Source organism: Macaca thibetana, chromosome X (assembly GCF_024542745.1).
Source record: "Macaca thibetana thibetana isolate TM-01 chromosome X, ASM2454274v1, whole genome shotgun sequence".
NCBI lineage: Eukaryota > Metazoa > Chordata > Mammalia > Primates > Cercopithecidae > Macaca > Macaca thibetana.
In genome coordinates, this window is record NC_065598.1 from 13,246,203 (window position 1) to 13,269,100 (window position 22,898).

Genomic DNA, 22,898 nt, shown 5'->3' on the forward strand with positions numbered 1-22,898 from the left:
GGAAGTGACCTGCAGATAAGAAACAGATTTCTATCTATGAGAAAAAAATTATTTAAGCTTATGCGTTGTTTTCAGAAGCATTCTAAAATTGCCTTTTTAATTTGTGAGAAACTTTCTCAAATATGACCTTTCTAGTGCTGAATGAAAAGTCATTACCTGAAAATGACTCCCCAGAGAACTGGAGATTATTTAAATTGTTGTGGGCCCCAACATCATAAAAGTGAGATCTTTGTCTTGGAAAATAAACAGACTAAATCTTTTTAAAAGAACTTTTATTTTAGGTTTAGGGGTACATGTGCAGGTTTGTCATGTAGGTAAACTGCCTGTTGCGAGGGCTTGGTGTACAGATTATTTAGTTACCCAGGTAACAAGCATAGTACCTGATACCTAGTTTTTTTCCTGCTCCTTTTCCTCCTCATACCCTCCACCCTCAAGTGGGCCCTGGTGTCTGTTGTTCCTATGTGACCATGCGTTCTCATCATTTAGCTTCTACTTGTAAGTGAGAATACGCAGTATTTGGTTTTCTGATAAACAAACTAAATCACAAACAAATTAAATGTATTGAGATGTCACTATGAGTCCCTCCCACTTTCAGGGTTCTGTATCATAGGATTCATGCACTCAACTTCACACATAAAGCAAGGACTTAAGGAGAGCTTCTCCAGTACCACTTTTGCACCATCGCTTTCTATTTAGAGATGACGGAGGCAGTATTTTAACAAGATTAAAGGAAAGTTTTAATAGCTTCATTTAAAAAGTTCTTGTTTTTCCACAATATCACAACTGTTTTCATTTTTCAGCTACCTGTTTGTTCTTTGTCCGTTTGCCTAGTCGTTTTTATCATTGTAATCACGACATCCTGTGACTGTGCTCATGAGGTCTGTTTATTTCCACTTTACGTAAACTTTTCAAAATGACAGTTATTTCGTACTCGCTCTCGCCCGAACACAGACGGGAGGACACTTGAGGAGCAATCGACCCAAAGGAAAAGCACGATTCAGGCCCCGCCTGCCTCGGCTCCACCTCCCACGGGCCCCACTCCCAGGGCCTCCGCCGCGGGACCCCGCCTTCCAGGCCCCGCCTCCCGGGGCCCCGCCCTGCTTTTCTCATCGCCCCGCCCCGGCCCGTCGCCATTGTTGTTCCCTCCGCGCTGGACGGGAGCAGCTGGACCTGGAACCTGGCTGCGGTACCTTCGCTGCCTCCTGCTGTGCAGGTCCCCGACCCTCTCTCTGTCCTCATTGCACCCAGACGGGCCGGCTCAGAGCTCCCGGCTCGTCTTCCGTGTGGCCGCGAGGTGAGCGGGACTCAGGACTCCTTCGGGGCCGGGCGGAGCGCGCGGGTGTCGGGGTCTGAGGGGGCGGCTAGGGCCTCTGGCCGCTGGGGTGGGGTGCGGTGCGCGCGGGGCTAGCGCGGGTCACAAGGCCGCCCCGGGAGCGAGGACGGCTGGTTGTCTCCCTGCCTGCTGTCTGACGCAGGAGGAAAGACGGGTCCCCACACCTTTGGGGAGAGGGACGCACGGAAACACACACACACACACACACACACACACACACACACACAGGGACGCACACAAACACTGGAGAGAGGGAGATACAAAAGCCCGGACACCCGTGCACATACACACGGAGAAATACACCCAGTCACCTGGGAACACACGTACACGCCAGCCTTTCCCCAAGCACTCCGGGACGCACATCCACAGTCCCCAAACCAAATCCTACACCCGAGTGATTAATGTAGGGAAAACAAAGGCGCTCCCACGACTTGATTTTGGCGACCTCTGAAGTTCCACCTAAGCAGAACGTGTTTGCTCGATGTCTTATGACCACTTGGGTGAGGAATTCGGAAAGTAAAGCCAATCTTAGAGGCTGCAGGAGGTTTGGGGGCAGTATCTGATTCAGACGCTGGCTAACGTTTCACGATCGCGTTCCCTTTTTTCTTCCAACTCGGTAAGTAAAAAGGCAAGATGAGAAATTTACGTGCTGAACTTAATAAATAGTTGGTGGATGTATTGCCTTTTTTTTTTTTTTGTAAGGGATGACACATCTCGTGACTACAGTTCTTTTGAGGAATAACTTTTCTGCTAGTTTCCAAATCGGCACGTGACCAAAGTCTTTTCATAGGATTTTAGCGTCCTGATAAAAATCAATGGGCAGAATTTGATTGCTTTTTTAAAAATGTGTTTGTCCTTTGGTCTCTGACACCATTGTAATGGAAAATCCCTACATTGCCTGTACTCTCAGAAGCTGTCCAGTGGAGCAAAACTAGAGATAAAGAAACCTGGAACGATTCAGTTAGGAACTTTTAAGAAGCCAGCCTTTAGTTTTTCCTTTAGAAGATTATGCAGTTATCATGATTGCGTCTCTAGAACTTCAGTGTGTTATTTGGATTCCTAAATCTAAGACAATGCTGTGGAAGTCTGGTGCTTTTAGTATTTTTGTGTCTGCTGTAGTAAATTCCTCGTTTATACTACAAAGTTTCTCTTTTGGAGACTTTTGGGATCTGGGCATATTTTTCGTTTATTATTTGGAATGTTAGAGTAGATAGGCAAAAACTAAGTAGAACATCTATTGGCTTTGACTCCAAGCCGGGTTCTTAAGAGATAAGGGGAATAATACCTTAGTTCTATCACTTCTTTTCCAACCTCTCTCATCTCTTTTTGTTTCTATCTCAACCATTTCTTCTGTCTAGACTACAGTACTCTGGAGGCCTAAAGATAAGATTTTTGAGTTCTCGAAATTTTTTTTTTTTTTTAGCCTCCCCTCATTTCTGGCGCGGTGAATATTCTGTGCGTGTAAATCCTGTACGTACATCATTTCATTTAATTTTCATAGCATTTCTTCAGTAAGAGCTCCATGTTACAGTTGAGGAATTTGGGGGGGGGCATAGGAAGGTTCAGTCTGTTTTCCAAGATGACCCAGGTTGTGATGGGGTGGAGCGGGGATTCAAAGCAGATCTGGGTAATTTTAGAGTAATAGTTCTCAAGTGGAAGAGAGGACAATTTTGTCCTCCTAGGAGATATTTGGCAATGTCTGCAGGCATTTTTGGTTCACACCTGGGGGCAAGGGAGGTGCTGCTGACATCTAGTGGGTAGAGGCCAGGGATGCTGCTAAACATTCTTTTTTATTTTTATTTTTGTTATTTAATTTTTAATTTTTGCTGCTAAACATTCTATAACCTACAGGACAGCCCCCCACAACAAAGAGCTGTCTAGCCCAAAATGTCAGTAGTGCCACAGTTGAGAAACCTTGCTTTTCAGCAGTCGGAGTAATCCCAGAGCTTACATTTCAACTGCTTTTGTAGTTTTTCAAATGTAATGTCATATTCCTATTTGGGATACTTCATCATTTTAACAGTGAGCAGGGGAAAATTCTCTCTACTGAGAAGCATATTTACTTGAAAGATTAAAGAGTGAGTGGCTGGGCACGATGGCTCACGCCTGTAATCCCAGCACTTTGGGAGGCCGAGGTGGGTGGATCACGAGGTCAGGAGTTCGAGACCAGCCTGGCCAACATGGTGAAACCCCGTTTCTACTAAAAATACAAAAATTAGCCAGGCGTGGTGGCGGATGCCTGTAATGCCACCTACTCAGGAGGCTGAATTCAGGAGAATCACTTGAACCCGGGAGGCAGAGATTGCAGTGAGCCGAGGTCACGCCACTGCACTCCAGCCTGGGCGACAGAGTGAGACTCCATCTCAAAAAATAAATAAATAAATAAAGGGGGCAAATAATTTCTGGTAGCAGAATCTGTTTTTTGTTTTAAGGCAAAAATGACAAAAAGAACTTTAGAGCTATTCAGAGCCATTAAAGTGGACTTAGACAGTTTAGTTTCTGCATTATTTCAGTTGTCTGAGCAGCCTGTGGGGCACTGATACAAAGGTGCTGATGAGAAGGGCAGTGGGGAGTCCTAACCTTCCTGAAACTTACAGTCCAATCACAGTCATAAGATTAGGTTCTGACATCATCCTAGAACAGAATTTATTGCCTGGGCTACTCAAGGACAGGGGCCAGGTGTTCATTTAAAAAAAAAAAAAAAAAAACAGGCTGAGTGTGGTGGCTCATGCCTGTAATCTCAGTGCTTTGGGAGACCCACACAGGAGGATCACTTGAGCCCAGAAGTTTGAGACCAGCCTGGGCAACATAGTGAGACACCCGTCTCTACAAAAACTAAACTTAAAAAAAAATTAGCCTACCTCAGTGTGGTGGTGCATGTCCCAGCTACTCTGGAGGCTGAGGCAGAAGGACGACTTGAGCCCTGGAGTTCAAGGCTACAGTGAGTCATGATCGCACCACTGCATTCCAGCCTGGGCAATAGAGTGAGACCTTGTCGCTAAAAAAAAAAAATAATAATTAAAGAAAACAACTCCACACTTGGCACAGAAGTACCTGTGTCACGGTGTTTACTGTGGGCAGACTTAGATGAAATGGGGAAAACTTGATGTGTTTGTTACAGTTTTGTACGGTTAACCACGTGTGAATATTTACAATAATCCAATTGAGAAGCCATTCTTGTTGAGCATAAAATTCATCCTTAAATTTCACCTCACCAGAGAAATAGTTATGCCTGCATTTTGTCACTGGAATCAAGAAATAAATGATGAATTTTTAAATGACTTTGCCATAACTTTCTGGTGTTTTCCAGTCTTTTTTTTTCATTTTCATGCCTATTTAAGAGCAGACCTTTCAAAATATGTACTGCTTCATTCTGGTGGCAGAATTAGGTGAACTTTGGGAGGGAATGGTTGACTGGAGCAGTCAAAAAGGATCGCATCTCTTTTTAGGCATCACTGTGAGTGTTATTCATGCAATCAACATGGCATCTTTTTGTCGGTAGCTTGGTTTTTGACTCATGCCAATACACAGCACGTTCTTTGCTGATGAATAGATTTCTCTGCCTCTTCAGGAGTTGTCTGCTATGGGGTAGGGAGGATGTTGAGTTACACACCTCAAAATGATTGCTAGTGCATACACACGGAATCTGACAAAAGTGACATGTTTTATTCTGGGAAGGGTCGAGAGAAATTGGTGCCAGAGTTGTCTTGTTTGATCATTAATTGGCTTACTCCTCCGCCCAACTTAGGTCACCACATTTCCTTCTGGGTAAAATGAGATGGCTGTGCTTTATAATCTCTAGGAGATTATATGACACAAAGTAGAGGCAGCAAATTATTAGCTTCCAAGGAGTTCTGCCCAGGCAATGTGTTAGTTAAGCAGCAGGAGGAAGTAAGCCAAATGGAAGTGTGTGTGTGTTTGGGCAACGCATCTAACTTGAAAGCTGTATAGATAATAAACTCATCAGTCAAAACCAAGCGTAAGAGAATAGGATTTGTGACTAAGTAGGCCATCAACAGAGAACATTTATTAAGGACTTTTTTTATAGAGGAGTGAGGGTGAACTCAAAAAATGTTTCAGGGAGTTTGGCGGAAAGCTATGATGCAATTGGAAGGCGAGGATGCCTGAGGGAGGAGACCTGGAGCCACCTAGGTGTGTAGGCAGAGGGGAGGGAGGTCGGAGGCGGTCCCAGGCCATGTTGCCAGAGAGCCCAGGAGTGCCAGGGCTAGTTAGATAACTTGGAGGAGAAATCTCTCTTTCTCAACATGACTCTTGATACTGAGCATGTTGTGAACCTATGTGCTCTGGGTATTTCCACATTCTGGATTTTTCCAATCCTTTTGTTAATTTTTGACCGTGATGAGTTCAGGCGTTGGAACACTATTGTTTATTATGAGTACAGTGAGGATGAATAGATGTAAATGAATGTAAGTAAGGTAACAGCTGGATCTGCCTGAGGTGGAGAGAGACTGGGTGTGAAAAAAAACGGAGAAGTGAAACAGGCTGTCCCGGCTTCACATTCTGGCTGCATGGAAGCCAGCTCATTGCATTCTCCAGGAGTTCTCTGGGAGTCTGTGGACACAGACTCCACTTTTGTCTTAGGCCTGACTTGTACAAACGTATTCTGTTGTTTGACAGGGGATGGAGAAACACTATAGAACAACTGGACATATTCATTTCATTGCCACATTCTTTATTCAAGTGTGACAGAGAGCAAAGCAGTATAAAGGAGTTGAACTGACTACTGTAGTTTAATTTCAAGTTCGTGTGAATTGGATTAGATTTTTGGGTACAGAAGCTAAGGTAATTTCCAAAAGGTTAGTGCGAATAAGACTGTCTGTGTTCTCAGCGTTGGAAAAACCTGGGGGAAAAAAAGCCTTACAGACTTCTGTTTCTAGAACTTGCTGTGCAGAACTCTAACAGATAGGAGTGTTTATGCAGCTAGGTGACTGCCCTGGTCTGTGCAGTTTCACACCTGTGTATTTGATCAGATGTATATACCTGGAAATACATACATAATGTGGTTGGAAGTCAGATCAGAACTGCCTGAGGACTACCCATTGGTGAATGCAGAATGTTCTTTGGAATGAGTGCTAATATTCTTAAATAACATTTAAAAATGGTTGTTTGGGAGCAAACAGTTGCCACCCTCATAATCCACTTTAATTTGTGCCCAGTACTTGATTTTTATCACAGCAGTCTTGGAAAACCTAGCTTCATGAAGATATTATGCCATCGAAAGGAATGCGGCACAATCTAATTAACTCCCCTCCAGTGTGGTGCCCTACAAATGTCAAGTATCCGTGTTTCCCTCAGAATTTAAAATAGCCTGCCCTGCCCCTGTGAATTTGCCGTGATGCTTTGGGGCACCTCAGCATGCAGTTTGGGAACCTTAGGATTAGAAGTTGGTATTATTGGCTCTAGTTTATGGACTACAAGGTTTAGCGGTAAGGAGAAAAGGCATCAAAGTCCCTTTTTAATTCTCCATCCCACCTTCCAGTATCTGTAAGCTTTTCCCTTGGGCCCCTCATTTCCCCCAGAGCTTTGCAGTTTTGGGATGCTACCCTTTTAGTTGCTAAACTGAGGGGAGGGACACAGAGGAAAGAGACTGCAGTTGAGGTTTCCTGTGCAGATGGTCCCTCCAGCTCCACTTTCCTTTGTGCTTTCTCTCCATTTTCTACTGGGTGCAATACTTTATGAAGTGGGTCTGCTAAGGTGGCACAAGGATGTGGGTCATGGAATCTACAGCCTTTCGGGGACCCCTTGAGCTTCCGGACCCGGCCTGTCTGGAGAAGTCTCAAGAAGTGCCCGTGTGCTGTTCAGTTCTTTTCCAGTTGTCTGGTGGGAATCAGCTTTCTCATTGTTGGCTGCTGCTTTCCGCATTAGGTTTCATTGTCTCTTCACTCTGTCACTCCCAGACCATTTGCTTTCCACTTTCTAAATTTTGTTGCTGTCTTGCATCTACAGTTGTTCTTTCTTGGTGTCCTTTTTGGATTTGTACCTTATGTAGACCTTTTCTGTCACTGGGTGGGAGTGAAGATAACACATACTTGACCTGCCCTATTTAATTAGACCTGGAAAAGTTTGTGGACTTGTTTACTGATCTATAGAACATGGATGATAGTGTCCAACTTGCAGGTGATTTTAAGGTGCTGTATGCCAGGTACCTAGTAGATATTCAGTTAATAGTGGCTGCTAATATAATTATAGCCATAGCATTTATTATTTGAGCAAGCAAGGCAATAGCAATAGGTAGTGCGAAAAGTGGACATATTTCATGTGTGGCTGAATGAAGTGCGTAAGAGAAAAGAAGAAAGAGATTTTCGAAATGGAGAAAATAATTAGCTCAGTTTTAGATATGTTGAATTTGAACTACCATCAGGGTACCAGATGAACATATTATACAAGGGGTTGCAAATTCTTGTCTGGCCCAGACATGCAGAGGTAGACTTCAGGAGTCACTGATTTTTATAGCCCGGGGAGATACCATCTGGAAACAGGTAAGGGTTTCAGTCTCGTGAAATAGCTTCATGAAGAGCTTGTCAGGAAAGGGAGCTGTCTATGTTTTAGAAAGCTAAGGGACCAAGGAGGAGAGAAAGCAGAACCTATTATCAGAGTGGTTTTATGGACAATTAGGAAACATTTTCAAGAGGATTACTGCCAGGCTGTTTGGACCTGATAGATGCAGTAATGGGTGGTGAGTCCTGGCTCAGACTTGAAGGTCTCCCCTGTGCCTCTAGCTAGTTGTGTGTAAGAAAGACACTTTCCCAGTTAGGCCTCTGTTTCCTTACTTGTTTTTAAAAAACACTTGAGGCCAGGCGCGGTGGCTCACACCTGTAATCCTAGCACTTTGGGAGGCCAAGGAGGGAGGCTTGCTTGAGCCCAGGAGTTCCAAGACCAGCCTGGGCAAGATGGTGAGACCTTGTCATTACAAAATATAAAAAAAAAATTAGCCAGTCTTGGTGGTCTGCGCCTGTAGTCCCAGCTACTCTGGAGCCTGAAGTGGGGGGATCACTTGAGCCTGGGAGTTTGAGGCTGCAGTGAGCTATGATCATGCCACTGCACTCCAGCCTGGGTGGTAGAGAGAGACTCTGTCTTTTAAAAAAAGAAAAAAGACTTGGGTACCCTTCTAAGATTTTAGTTCATGCACATCCAGACAGATCGCTACACCTGAGAGAATTCACTGTCTACTAGCTGGGCCTCAGGTGGAATTGCTGTTCAAACTTGCAGGTGTTTTCTAGAAACATACACAATAAAGTCCTGAGAGAAGAACTTTTCCCTGTATTCACCTTAGGGTTGTATGTGCCGTAGGGCATTCAGATGAGGACTGAGAAAAAGCCGTTGGATTGGCCATTAGGAGGTCTTTGGTGACTTTTGCTGACACTCAGGGGAAAGGATGGAGTGGGAGCCCTGGTGTCCTATAAGCTGAGCAGAGAGTTAATCAGGTTTGCAGGCAGATTGAGAAATGGGTAGTGATGGGCAGAGTGAGGCTGGGTTTGGAAAGCTTTTTGTGAGAAAAGTCAGTTTCAACACTTCGATAGGGCAGACCTGGGGGATCATTGACAAAGTGACAGTTACATTGGATAAACTGAACTTGATGAAGAGCTGCCTGTAGTGTTGAGCTGGTGACAACTTCCCTGCAGAATGGTATTTGGGAGCCTCTAGTCTAGTTGAGTCCTATATACCAGACATAGCTGCCCCTTTTTAAATATATCTTCTTAGGAAATCCTCACTCCTTGTAATTAACTTTTCTAACAGTCGAGAAGTTTCCTTTTGCTGTGGCTCCATGCCTTGTGGAGCCCCTCAGTGAGTTTGTATAGTTCTGTAATCCCTGGCTTTGTCTGCTGTAAATTAAAGACATTTAGTTTCTTATCTAACTGGAAGGGAGGCCTCAGAACCAGTATTTCTTTAGGTGATAGCAGAACTTTGCAGATCATTTTTGATTTGTGTTTTGCTGCTTTAATATATTTTTCTGACATATATGTTCAAATTCATTCCTTTCATAAATTGTTTTTCTTCCTGAAATAGCTACCTTTAATTCCCCATGTTCTCATCTTGTGACTTTTATCTATGTCTTTGCATTTTAATTCTGTCTTCCAATGCGCACTCTTTTCTTTATTGTCACAAAGTATTGTAAGTGCCTTTTACAGGTAAGTGCCTTATCGCAGGTAGATTTATGCTTGGTTCTTAAAACCTAAGCAAAACAAAAAATCAAAACATTATCCTCACTTCTCAGGACTAGCAATTTCCCATGAGTAAGGCAGTTCACTGAACTATCACAGTTTATGGTCAAAGTGTAACATTCATAAAAGTCTCATGGGTGAGGGAGAGAAAGAGGAAATACTGCTAAAGACAAAAAGTCTTGAAGGGTGTTAAGAGCTACAGAAATGGATCACACATAACATACAAATGATGCAGGCATGTAGCAATCATTTCTTGGTGTCCAAACTCCTTTAAGATGAAACCTTTTTTGTTCTTTCCAGGAAAAAAGCACAAGCACACAAGCCTCCACCAATGCTCTCATCCTTATTTCACATGTGATTCTAGGGAGTGTATATTCCCCCTGAAGCTCATTTCATGGACTCCCAATTAACCACACTCTAGGCCTGCACTGTCCAGCACAGTTCCCACTAGCCTCATGTAGCAATTTAAACTAGTTAAAATTAAGTGAAAAGTTCAGTTCTTCAGTTAGACCAGCTATTTTCCAGTGCTCAATAGCCACATGTGGTTAGTGGCTACCATATTGGGCAGTGCAGATTATAGAACATTGTCATCATTGCAGAAGGCTCTGTTGGATCCTGCTGCACTAGTTTCATGATGGTTTAAGATTTAGTTCCTTAACTAAGTCTTCTTTTTCTTTTTTTCTTTTTTTTGCCCTTCTCACTTCCTCCCTTCCCACTACCCCCACCACTGTTAGTGATTAGTTAGCATACCTACAGAGGTACCTTGTTTTAAGAAAAAAGTTAACATAGTTCTTAAAAGTTAAATTAGCTGATTCAACTTCAAAAAAAGTTACTTAATTGAAATAAGTTCTTTCAATAGGGGAGGTACTCTGACATAGTGATAGTATGGTTTGATAATACAGTTTTTCTCCTCTAGCTGCCTCCTGTTCTTGAGGTAATGCTCAGTGATTAACTAGATAGGACTAGATAATTTATTTCACCTTGGCAGGTCTTGCCTCCAGGTTGGCCTATTCCTATGGTATTTCCTTTTCTTTCTTTTGCTTCTTCCTGCACACTAAATATGGTATTTTCTAGTATTTTTCTTACTTCTTTCTTTATTTTTTTTGGTAACTTCTTGCTGTAGAGTTGGTACCCATTAGACGTAATGACTTTCCTTGACTTGCTTCTTGTTCATAAATTTCCGTAAGACAATCAGGAAGTTTTTAGAAACAGTGGAACCAATTAGACTGTTAAGTGAGACACGCCTAAATTAAGCTATAAGGAAATAAATACAGCTCCAGCAAAAATAATTTTCAGATTATCCATACTTTTGTTTCCCTGGTTTTCTTTGAACCTCACTTTCTCAAGCTATGAAGTGAAGTGAAGTGAAGTGATACGTACACCTCTAAGTAGGACATTCAGGGTGAATCCAAAGGAACTTGTGAATTTGACCAAAAAAAAAAAAAAAAAAAAAAAAATCTGTTCCTAAATTTAAACCAGGAGTGATAAATTCAATTTAAGTTTTTGGAGGGGTTACAGAATATGTGTTTTAAAATTCAAGTTTTGAGAAGGCAGTTTACAAATGATGCCTGCTCTCCCTTTGGCAGCTTATTAAGGAATGTAGTTGTTTTTCAGCATTTGCCAGCTCCCTGTCGCAGTCAGGGAGCTTAAAGTGGGATTCTCATTGGGATTGCAAGTAAGAATCCATTTTTTTGTTCCTTCCCACACATTTTAATAGACTTCAAAAATAGAATGCGGGGAGAACTGATAGAGAAACAAAGAATTTTAAGTACAGAAAGCACAAATAGAATAATAATAGAATAACAAGAATAAAAGAGGAAGTAATACACTCTTCGTTCTCAATTTAGCATTTATTTGCACCTCACCAAATGTAGAGCATTGTACGAGAAGTGGCAGAACAAAAAAAGGGACAAGTGAATGGATGCAATTAGGTGTTGTGTGTCCCTCCCAGGGGGTTGACATTGTAATTAGGAAACAAGACAGAAGGTGATTAGAACATAAGTACATGAGAGTTGTAAAGAGGTGGAAATGATGATGAGAGTGAAGAAAAGAGAAAGATTAGGTTGCTAGGGCGGCCCTGGCTTCCTACATGAGGTGATCTGGACTGGGCCTCTGATGACTAAGATGGTCATAGCCATCAAAGTAGGGAGGGGCCTCGCAGGCCAAGGTAACAGCCCGAGCAAAGATATGGACAGAAAATGGCAGTGATAGGTGTGGGGATGGTGAGTAGTAGTGATATAATTGGTGCAGGCTTGTAACTGATGTTGGATAGCTCTTTGAATGCCATGCTCAAAAATCTTGTATAATAAAAATAATAAATAAATTGAATTTAGTTATCTGTAGGAATGGAGACAATTAGATCCAGGACCAATAAAAAAAGTCTAACTTCAATCACATACACAGTCATATTAGAGATTTATATTCTTTTTTTTTTTTGGAGACAGAGTCTCACTCTGTCACCCAGGCTGGAGTGCAATGGCACAATCTCGGTTCAGTGCAACCTCCGCCTCTCCAGCGGTCCTCTTGCCTCAGCCTCCCAGGTAGCTGGAACTACAAATATGTACCATCACACCTGGCTAATTTGTGTATTTTTTGTAGAGATGGGGTTTCACCATATTGCCCAGGCTGGTTCCTGATCTCTTGGGCTCAAGTGATCTGCCCATCTCGGCCTCCCAAAGTGCTGGGATTACAGGCATGAGCTACTGTGCCTGGCCAGCAGAATTATATTCTTGATGCTTGGACCTTGAGGCTTTCTGGTCTTCCCCTTGGTTTATTGTAGTGTATGGCTTTGGAAGCCAGCAAGGGGTTGGAGAAGGCTAAAGAAAAGGGTACTACTGAATAACTATTCGTGAACAATTGATAATATAAAAGTACATAATAGAAAAGTTGGGAAAATAGTGTTATAAGAAGGAAAGGGTTAATATAAAATGTTCTTTCGTCTTTTGAATTTTGCGGTATCTGCTGGCAATGTGGTTCATTTTTTTTCCTGCCAGTGACCTGCTTATCCAACTTTACATTCGGATTAGTGTATGACACATACAGCATATGTTGGTACCAGCACGTGGTATGGGAATCCTAAAGTAGTGTCTGTTGTACATGTAAATGAGTTATTTAAAGGGATGCTGCTGAAGGGACAAGGAGAACATTTGTAGCTCTAGTTGTGTAAATCCAATTCTAGGGTCATACTTTTAATTCTCAGGAGATTTGCGTATGTATTTTCACATACAGTAATTTTTTTTTTTTTTCAAGGCAGGGTCTCGTTCTGTCACCCAGGCTGGAGTGCAGTGGTGTGATCACAGCTCACTGCAGCCTTGACCTCTCCCAAGCTCAGGTGATCTTCCTACCTCAGCCTTCCGAGTAGCTGGGACTACAGGCATGCGCCACCACGTCCAGCTAATTTTTGTATTTTTTGTAGAGATGAAGTTTCACCATGTAGCCCAGGCTGGTCTCAAACTCCTGAGTTCAAGTGGTCTGCCTGCCTTGGCCTCCCGTAGTGTTGGGTTTACAGGTGTGAGCCACGGCACCTGGCCGAATTCACCCTTTTAAAGTATACAATTCACTGGTGTTTATAGTATATTCACAGAGTTGTACAACCATCATTACTATCTAATTCCAGAATGTTTTTATTACCTCCCTCCAAAAAAAACCGCATACCAATTAGCAGTCACTCCTCCTTTACCTGCCACCGCCCCCCGCCCCATCCCTTGGCAGCAATGAATCTACTGTCTCCATATCTGCCTATTCTGAACATTTTATATAAATGGAATCATATAGTAGGTAGGCTTTTGTTCTGACTTCCTTCACTTAGCATAATGTTTTTGAGGTTTGTCTACATTACAGCATTGCATGGATGTATGCTGCATTTTATTTATCCATTCATCAATTGATGGACATTTTCTTTCTTTTTAGGGGAAGGTGGTTTGATAATAGTATGGGTATGCACTTTTTTGGTGCAATCTAAAACATTGACAACTCAAAAATGTATGGACATTTCTGTAATTGTATAGTACATATCCATATAATGTGAGTTTTTTAAGAGAGCATGTTTCATTTTTACTAGACATAGTAGACATGTCAGTTACAGAATTCCTTATGGTAAATGGTGGAGGCACGCACCGGGTGGTTAGGAGTGTCGAGGAAGGGGGTTCAGTTGGAGATGTCCAGTAGGTGTTCGGGAGATGAGGTCTAGCTACATCCGCACAGGTGACTAGGAGTTAGACAGGTAAAGGGCCAGGGATTTGAACGTGAACAAGGTAAAGCATGAAGTCATATAGTAAATATCTTACTGGAGGATGAAGTGTGAGGTACAGCCACCTCAATTTTCAGTCGTAAGCCTAGCTGACACTGTTAGTAGTGGAGAGGGATCGTAGCGGCATCCATCCCAGCTTGTCCAGGGCCTTCCTCCCCACCTCACCCACAGCCCTTCTCCCACTGCATCCAGTTAGCTTTCTGGACTCCTTATCTGACCAGGTCACCCACTGCTGAAGCTATTTCAGAGACTCCCCATCATTCCTAGAGTACAGGCAGAAATCCTTCCCGTGGCTTCTACTCCCCTCCCTGCTCCTGGGCCTCTTCCTTCAGTCCCGTCTTTGTAGCATACTCTTCACTCTCCAGCCTCCAGGTGCTCGGGCCTACCTTGAATTCTCCCAGTTCATGCCAGAGCCAGGCTTCTTTGGCATGGATTGGTCCCACTTTCTGGTTCCTGCTCCCTCCTCTTTTCTCATAGTTTTTTCTTGCTCTTGCTGAGCTTAATCTGTGGTCACACCTACTTCCCCTGGGTCAGATCCCCTCCAGCAGAATCAGACTTTCGCGAGGGCTGTGTTCTCATGGCAGCACATGGCTAAAATGATCATGGAGACATTGCTTTGGAAGCATCACACTAGAAACCGATGTACAGTCTCTCATTAACACAGCCTAGTTTCCCTCCGATGTTGGAAGTTACCTCTTTTTCCTTAACTGCAGCTTAGCAAGTGAAATAGTTGGCTTGTGTTACAGGATCATGTTTGCATGTAAATTAAGTCCCCCAGGTGGCTGAACTCTCATGGACTCAGGCAGCTCCGTAAGATAGTGGCATGGGGAATCTGAGTCTGGTTGAGAGAGGCCCAGGTTTACACATTGTGCATCTCACTCACTGAGGGAGATGGTGGGCAGAATCCCTTGCACTATTTTAAGTTGTTCTTTGATTTTTGGCTGAGTGTGAATAGTTGTACTTTATACTATATACCTCTCATTTTATGAGGTACAGTTGTGACTTAAATGCATTTGTATGTGGATGTCACCTTCGCCCAACTATAAGCTCCACAAACTTGGGACTGTATGTGTGGCTTGTATCTTCAGGGTCTGGCTCATAGCAGGCAGTCACTAAATACTTACTGAAAAATTACTTTCCCAGTCGTTCTACCAAATGGTAAGCTTCTGCAAAATTTGACTCATTTCATGTAAAACATGTTTTAAACTACTTAAACTCTAATAAAGCATAGACACATGTGCTTTATGCTACATGTCAGTAAGATTGGAGATTACTGGTTCTGTCGGGTTAATCTTGTTCTTGAGCAGATTTTGAAATAAAGCAAGTGGTTGAAAGATTCTTACCATTTGCAATTGCTTATTTTCATTCTACCTGCAGCAACAACAGTAGAACCTCAGAAACAGATGCATAGGCAGTTGGGATTGACGTAGCCTAGTGGGTTAAGTGCCTGGGCTTTAGAGTCAGTTGGCCATGTTCATATCTTACCCCCGCCTTTCACTAGGTGTGTGACCTTGACCATGCATGTAACCTCTCTGAGTCAGTATCCTCATGTGTAATAGATACTAAGAGACTTGTGAGGAATAAACACAGTGTTGTAGCTTGCATAACATACCGGGCTTAATGCTAGCTGCTATTGTTGTTGCATCTTCAACCCCAAATGTCAGGATTTTGAAGCGTCTCATTTTATTATTAATTGTATTTTATAAATTAAGGACTGCTATATGTAAGTCCCACAAAAATGCCCTTTGCTTTAAAAAGTGGTGGGTGGGGAGGGTGGTTGAAACCTTTGGTTCAGACCAATAGAGGCTAGTACTTTAGCACAGTTACACATAGTGATCACTGGGAGACCTTGACATTGAATTTGGACTCTAGGACTAGGATCCTTCAGCTTCCTAGTGTAGGCCTATATCGTCCTCTCATTTGTTCTGCCTGTTGCCATTACTGAAGGTTGATGTAAGACATGACCATAAAAAGAACCTGTCTGTAAAACTGCCAGTGAAGACTTATTCATGTATTCATTTCACAGACACTCTTGCACTCCTGTAATGAGCCTGGCACTGTGATGAAACACTTTTTCTCTGTTGTTTGAGTGCATCTTCTCAACAACCCTAGGAGGTAGGTACTGCTGTCACTGTTGTTCCCATGAGGATTCAGGATGTTAAATAGTTCGCCCATGGGGCTGTGCTCATGGCATTTGGTGCCAGGAACAAGTTCTCTTTTCTGAGTGTGCTTTGATTTGCACAGAAACAAGAGCGTTTTCATTTTTGCCTTGGCTGCCTGGAAGCTGGGCTCCCTTGAGCCTTAGCCTGACCTTTCCTGTATCATGTTGGTGCCCCTCCCTCACATGGCCCTTTTGTCTTCCCTTTTGTGTTATCTTCATTTTATTCTCTGGAATATGACTCATTCTCAGCCACCCAAAATTTCGGCAGGTTTTAAAGAATGAATGAAATATTGTACATTTCCTCTTGATATAATTTCATATCTGTCTCTGAATGTGAAACTTAGAAAACAAGATGGATAGATGAAAAACTTCTTGAAAAACGTAATGATTAAAGTAGAATATTTGATTGTAGGACTTTTTTGGACTGAGAAAGGTTATGGAAAGTATTCAGGTTTTTCTTTTAAGTTAAGAATCTGGCTGCTAATAGAAGTCAGATACTGTACTTTAACATTTTAATTCTTCATTTTATTCTCAAAATTATGAAAACATACACTGTTAAGGTGAGTTTTCTAATTTTTTTCTTTGTAGATAATGATGCTTGAACAATTAAATTCAGGTAAAATTTATGACCTATGTAATATGCTTTTCTTATATAGATTTCTTTTTTTTTTTTTAAAGATAGAGTCTAGCTGTGTCACCCAGGCTAGAGTGCATTGGCGCAATCTCGGCTCACTGCAACCTCCGCCTCTCGGGTTCAAGCAATTCTCATGCCTCAGCCTTCTGAGTAGCTGGGATTCCAGGCATGCGCTACCACACCTGGCTAATTTTTGTATTTTTAGTAGAGATGAAGTCTCACCATGTTGGCCAGGCTGGTCTCGAACTCCTGACATCAAGTGATCTGCCCGCCTCAGCCTCCCAAAGTGCTGGGATTACAGGCATGAGCCACTGCTCCTGGCCCCTTATTCAGATTTCTTCATAGAATTTAGCAGAATTACTAATGTTTTAACCTTGGCGAAAATTGTCTTTGGACAGTCATTTTAAACTGTGAAGAGACTTCACATTACCTTTTTAGGCAAATTTTGAAAATAACGTAGTAGGATCCCTTTATTTAACTTATACTAAAGAAATTTCAAAGGATTTTACTGTTTTTAAAGAAAAAAATAATATTTTTAATGTCTGTAAGCTGATTGTGATTATATTATGGGTAGATCGAATGAAACTGGCTTTTGTTAGATGTCATTGGTAAATAAGATGGTGTGTACAATTATTTATATCACCATGTGTGTTTTTATACAACTCTACAGTTAGAGAGATATTCATGTAGAAATTATTTTGGCAAATGCAAATATATTCCCAAATGGGAATATATGGTAGGTCTCAAACTGTAGATGGAAAATGTAAAAAATTGTACCCTATACTCTGTTTCCTGGTGGGGTTGGCATACCCCAAATTCATTTGGTCAGAATGAGACAAACTAGGAAGTCCTACATTATTATGAAAAAAGAAAAGAACTATCAAAGTGTCTTGATAAAATTATAAATTACCACTTTCAAGGAATTTCTAAAACTTAATTTACTAGATATATGCAACCAGTAGTCTGGGTGGGGTTTGTTAGATTGCATGATCTGGTTTGTAATTTGATATAAAGATGCTAAAAATTCAGTGATGTACGGTAAAACTTTGTGTCTGATAAGGCAGTTAGATCAGTAGAGACTTACTAAAATATTGGAATAAATGATGTCTGTTGTACTCTCATAACACAACATGGAAATTGTGTGAAAGGAAAAACATTGGGAGAGTTGCTGGGGCAGGGTTCCCAGTGGAGGCGATGACCATGCTGAGCAGTTCTAAAGGGACAGTGGTTCGTTGGGCGGTCACCAGCAAGGAGCAGCATATGCCAGGGAGGAGGCAAGAGAGTGTAGGGTGTGCTGAGCGAGTGGAATTGAATTTCAGTTCCGTGTGCTGTTGCACTCAGAATGACTGAAGCAGAGGCTGTGAGAGGGGAGGTGGCTAGAGTGAGGCTGGCCAAGAGCAGGAGCCAGGTGTCTTGCCTTCTCTGGGAAACAACCCACTGAAGAATTCTGAGGAGACATTAGATAGACGGTTCCCCTATGTCAAAATACTTGGTTTGCTTTTATGGTTTTCAGTCTTTTCTCTTTAAGTTGAAGTTGTTGAAGCAAAGATGCCAAAGAATTAAAGCAGCCAGTTTAGCACATTGTTACCTATGTCAGGAAAGTAAGGGGCTTGGGACTGTTTCAGTTTCCTCTTTAACGTTAATTTAGTCTGGATATTGAGTAGAGCAATACATTTGAAATTGAAAAAGTCTCTCAAAAGGTGTGCACCTTAACTGCCACACACTTGTGTTGGACAGTTTAAATTGTATAAATATTATAGTAGTAATTACTGTAGTATTAATTTGTTTTGTTTTTTTGAGATGGAGTCTTGCTTTGTCACCTAGGCTGGAGTGCAGTAGTGCGATCTCAGCTCACGGCAACCTCTGCCACCCAGGTTCAAGGGATTGTCCTGCCTCAGCCTCCCAAGTACCTGGGACTACAGGTACTCGCCACCACGTCCTGCTAATTTTTTTTTTTTTTTTTTTTTGTATTTTTAGTAGAGACAGGGTTTCACGATGTTGGCCAGGCTGGTCTCAAACTCCTGACCTCAAGTGACCTGCCCGCCTCGGCCTCCCAAAGTGCTGGGATTACAGGTGTGAGCCACTCTGCCTGGCCTGTAGTAGTAATTTGAAAGAACCAGTAAGAGGTAGGGACTAAGGTATGTCCCATCATTTTTTAATAATATTTTCCCATTCATTTAATTTCTCATTATACAAGCTGCTACAAGGTTTTTATCAGAACAGTGGAGCGTGTAGTTAGAAATGCAGAATTCCTACATGTTACAGGAAGTGTTCAGTTATACTATAGTTGCTCACATTGCATATAACCAGGAGCCAGCCAGATAATGTTTTCTGCAGTGATTTTACACATTCATCCTGGTCAATATAACAATTATTATTCGTGTCTTTATTGCCTTCCCATTGAGGGATTCATAATACCTGCTTTCCTATTAAGGTTATTGACCAAATTTGTTCTAGATCTGTGCTCTCCAGTACAGCAATTGGCTCATTAAATGTGGCTATTTAGTTAAAATCGAATACAATTTAAAATGCGGTCTTTCACTTCCATCAACCACATGTCAGGTGTTCAAAAGTCACATGCGGCTAAGTGGCTGCTATATTGGACATTTCCATTGTTGCATCAAATTCTGTTGTACAGTGCTTCTCTAGTATTTTCTTATATACATTTTAGTATACTTAAAAACCATTTAATACTAAAGTACAGATTAAATGATATAATCTGATTTGAAATAACTGGGGAGAAGGGAGAGTTGGAGGGGTTATGGAGGAAACAAGATTTGCCGTAAGTTGATAATTGGTGAAGCTGGGTTTAGAGTTCATGGGAGCTCATTGTATTATACTCATTATATAGACATTTTGTATATGTTTTAAATTTTCCACAATAAAAATGTAAACAGAAGGATTAATCAGGAACTGTGCTCCCACCAGCACCTAGAAGTAGCTGTCTGTCAACAGGCATCTGAAATCTCACCCCCCACAGGCTGGCTCTTGTAGTGTAGTAAAGTTTTTAATCCTGCCACAGGACTTCTAAAGAACATATATAGTACCACATTTTCATTTAAGATTTATTTCATTCCTCCTCAAAACACACAAGTACCAGCACAGTCTCATGTTCCTTAAGTGTTTGAACTGCCCAAGTGAATCTTGTGGGTAGAATGTACTAGATTATATTAAAGTAAAAATTCCATTGCTGCTGACATTAATTTGAACAAATTAAAAATAGTGTTCTTAATGAAGAGAATAAAGTACATTTACTCAGTGGTTGCTTTATATTTTATTTCACAGCAGGATAAGTCAGCTTCTGTCTCTGGCTTTCCTGGTTAACAGCACCTGTGTCTGAAGAGAGAAAGGGAAGGGGTCGTAGGAAGTAGTAGAGAAAGTCCCTGGTACGAGAGAGGCCATCAGTGAACACCACAACTGTGCACTGAAGGGCTGTTTGAAGTTGTTAAGAGAAACACATGGGCCGGGCACGGTGGCTCACGCCTGTAGTCCCAGCACTTTGGGAGGCCAAGACAGGTGGATTGCTTGGGTGGAGGAGTTTGAAGCCAGCCTGGGTAACATGGTTGAGACCCTGTCTCTACAAAAAATAGAAAAATGAGCAAGGCATGGTGGTGTGCACCTGTGGTTCCAGCTACTTGGGAGGCTGAGGCTGGAGGATTGCTTGAGCCTGGGAGTTCAAGGCTGCAGTAAGCCAAGATGGTCCCACTGCACTCCAGCCTGAGTGACAGCGAGATCCTGTCTCAAAAAACAAAACAAAACAAAACAAAAAACCATGCGAACTTTGATCCCCTACCCATCTCTAACAAATGGTGGTGGGGCTTACTATGAACAGAGAGGGGCTTATCATAGAGTAAAGGTTCAGAGCAAGGGCTTTGGGGTCACACTTGAGCTTGAGTGCCAGCTTCACAGTCAACTGTGACCAGAGAAAGGGGAAGAGTGAGCCCTTCCCAGCTGTTTCAGAGAATAATGGTAGACTAATAGCCGCACATGGCTAAGTGCTCAGTAAACAAGAAGTCTTATTATTAGGTATTCCCTGGGGCTGTATGTTTTATTTCAGTTAAATGCTGATATTCACAGAATCATGTAGAAGAATGTGTAGGTATAAAGGAATGTAATGGTGCCTTTTTATTTTACAGGGTTCTTGAAGGTCTTGAGATTAACAATGGCAGGAAAATCATCACTTTTTAAAGTAATTCTCCTTGGAGATGGTGGAGTTGGTAAGAGTTCACTTATGAACAGATATGTAACTAATAAGTTTGATACCCAGCTCTTCCATACAATAGGTGTGGAATTTTTAAATAAAGATTTGGAAGTGGATGGACATTTTGTTACCATGCAGATTTGGGACACGGCAGGTCAGGAGCGATTCCGAAGCCTGAGGACGCCATTTTACAGAGGTTCTGACTGCTGCCTGCTTACTTTTAGTGTCGATGATTCACAAAGCTTCCAGAACTTAAGTAACTGGAAGAAAGAATTCATATATTATGCAGATGTGAAAGAGCCTGACAGCTTTCCTTTTGTGATTCTGGGTAACAAGATTGACATAAGCGAACGGCAGGTGTCTACAGAAGAAGCCCAAGCTTGGTGCAGGGATAACGGCGACTATCCTTACTTTGAAACGAGTGCAAAAGATGCCACAAATGTGGCAGCAGCCTTTGAGGAAGCCGTTCGAAGAGTTCTTGCTACCGAGGATAGGTCAGATCACTTGATTCAGACAGACACAGTCAATCTTCACCGAAAGCCCAAGCCTAGCTCATCTTGCTGTTGATTGTTAGATTGTTGATGCATTCTAACCAACTCACACATATACACAAAATCAACATGGGGATGGAGAAGAGAATTAGCATTTGCAGCAGTGTATCATCTACTAATAAAATTAAACTAATGTATGTTGCTGCTTCGTTCGTTGGTGGGAGAAGGGACACATCCAATCATGGAGGAATATATTTACTCAATAATGGCACCTTACATTTATAAATTGTAACGGTTGTCTAATAACGTTTCTTTAAATATGTAAGTAAGTTGCAGAGCTAATAAATGAGATGACCAAGACATTAATTATAATTAAAATAAGAAACTTAACTATTCTAGAAGTTATACTTGGATTTTTTCCTGGGAAAATGGAGAACTACTTTTTATATGTGTATGTTTTTATGCAATTAGCATTGTATTCTTGGTTCAGGGAAATAATTTCCTAAAGCAATAATGTTAGATATTAAAGATTAAAATCTAATGTATTTGCAATGCATCGTTAATTCATTCTCTTCAAAATGACTTAACCATTCCTGTTTTCATTCTACATAGTAGAATTACTCTCACTAGTAACTACTACTCATTTGTATGTCATTCATGCACCCCCAGCCCCATAGATCACATTCCACAGTCTCAGGCAGAGGGCAGGCCCTCAGTGGTACAAGAGTTGCTTCATACAGTCTATAATACATCCAGCTAAATTCAAGCTGTCTATGAATGGAAAACCTTGCCATAGATAGAGTTCAGTTTTAAGAAAAAGGCTAACTACTGAACTTGGAGAACAGACAAATGTGCATTTGATAACTGATGTAATAATTACAATGTACTGTGTGGAAGATACAAAATTACAATTCGATTAATGGACTAAATATTTTTGTTACTTTCTTCACCCTTGGGGAAAGTCTCTTAGTTGAAGTTAAAACATTCCTTTATAACACAAGACACAAGCTAACTTTATCACTCTCAGAAGAAATACTAAGGATTGTACTTTGTGAGAGGGTAAATGACATCTTTATTCGGCAATGTATTTACTTGGTGTCTTCTCCATCACTGAACATTTAGTGATTTGCTCTCAAGGAGATTTTTTGTTACAAAAAGACTTGTTGCAATGATCAGACTTGATAAAGCAAATTGTGGTCTTTTGTGGATGAAGTTCATATGCTGCGTGGTTGGTGACTACCTGATTCCATGGAGGCTAACCAAAGCCTAGACTGAGTGTGGATGAGACCCTGGACTGGGGAGTGATGGGGTTATCAAAGGACATGCTGGGTGAGGGGAGCTGGCTGTCATGTAGGGAGTGAACCAGTGCCCCCCGCCAGAGATACAGTTCAGTTTTAAGAAAAAAGGCAAGGCCGGGCATGGTGGCTCACGCCTGTAATCCCAACACTTTGGGAGGCTGAGGCAGGCGGATCATGAGGTCAAGAGGTCGACACCATCCTGGACAACATGGTGAAACCCTCTCTCTACTAAAAATACAAAAATTAGTTGGGCATCGTGCCTGTAATCCCAGCTACTCGGAAGGCTGAGGCAGGAGAATCGCTTGAACCCGGAAGGCGGAAGTTGCATTGAGCCGAGATTGCACCACT

At 41.9% G+C, this 22,898-nt stretch overlaps 1 protein-coding gene across 4 annotated transcripts; it reads left to right on the forward strand.

Moving 5' to 3' along the window:
• Positions 1–1,103: 1,103 nt before the first annotated feature.
• On the forward strand, positions 1,104–21,804 carry RAB9A (RAB9A, member RAS oncogene family). Of its 4 annotated transcripts, none has more exons than XM_050777238.1 (4): positions 1,104–1,294; positions 15,792–15,880; positions 18,385–18,482; positions 20,697–21,804. In XM_050777238.1, exon 4 carries the CDS (start codon positions 20,723–20,725, stop codon positions 21,326–21,328), a length of 606 nt encoding a protein of 201 aa, XP_050633195.1. In that variant the 5' UTR covers positions 1,104–1,294; positions 15,792–15,880; positions 18,385–18,482; positions 20,697–20,722; the 3' UTR covers positions 21,329–21,804. The 4 variants fall into 4 exon arrangements, with proteins under 4 accessions (XP_050633195.1, XP_050633194.1, XP_050633193.1 ...); XM_050777236.1 differs by lacking the exon at positions 18,385–18,482 and adding an exon at positions 2,757–2,803 and having other exon boundaries at positions 1,105–1,294; XM_050777235.1 differs by lacking the exon at positions 18,385–18,482 and having other exon boundaries at positions 1,105–1,294.
• Positions 21,805–22,898: the final 1,094 nt, after the last annotated feature.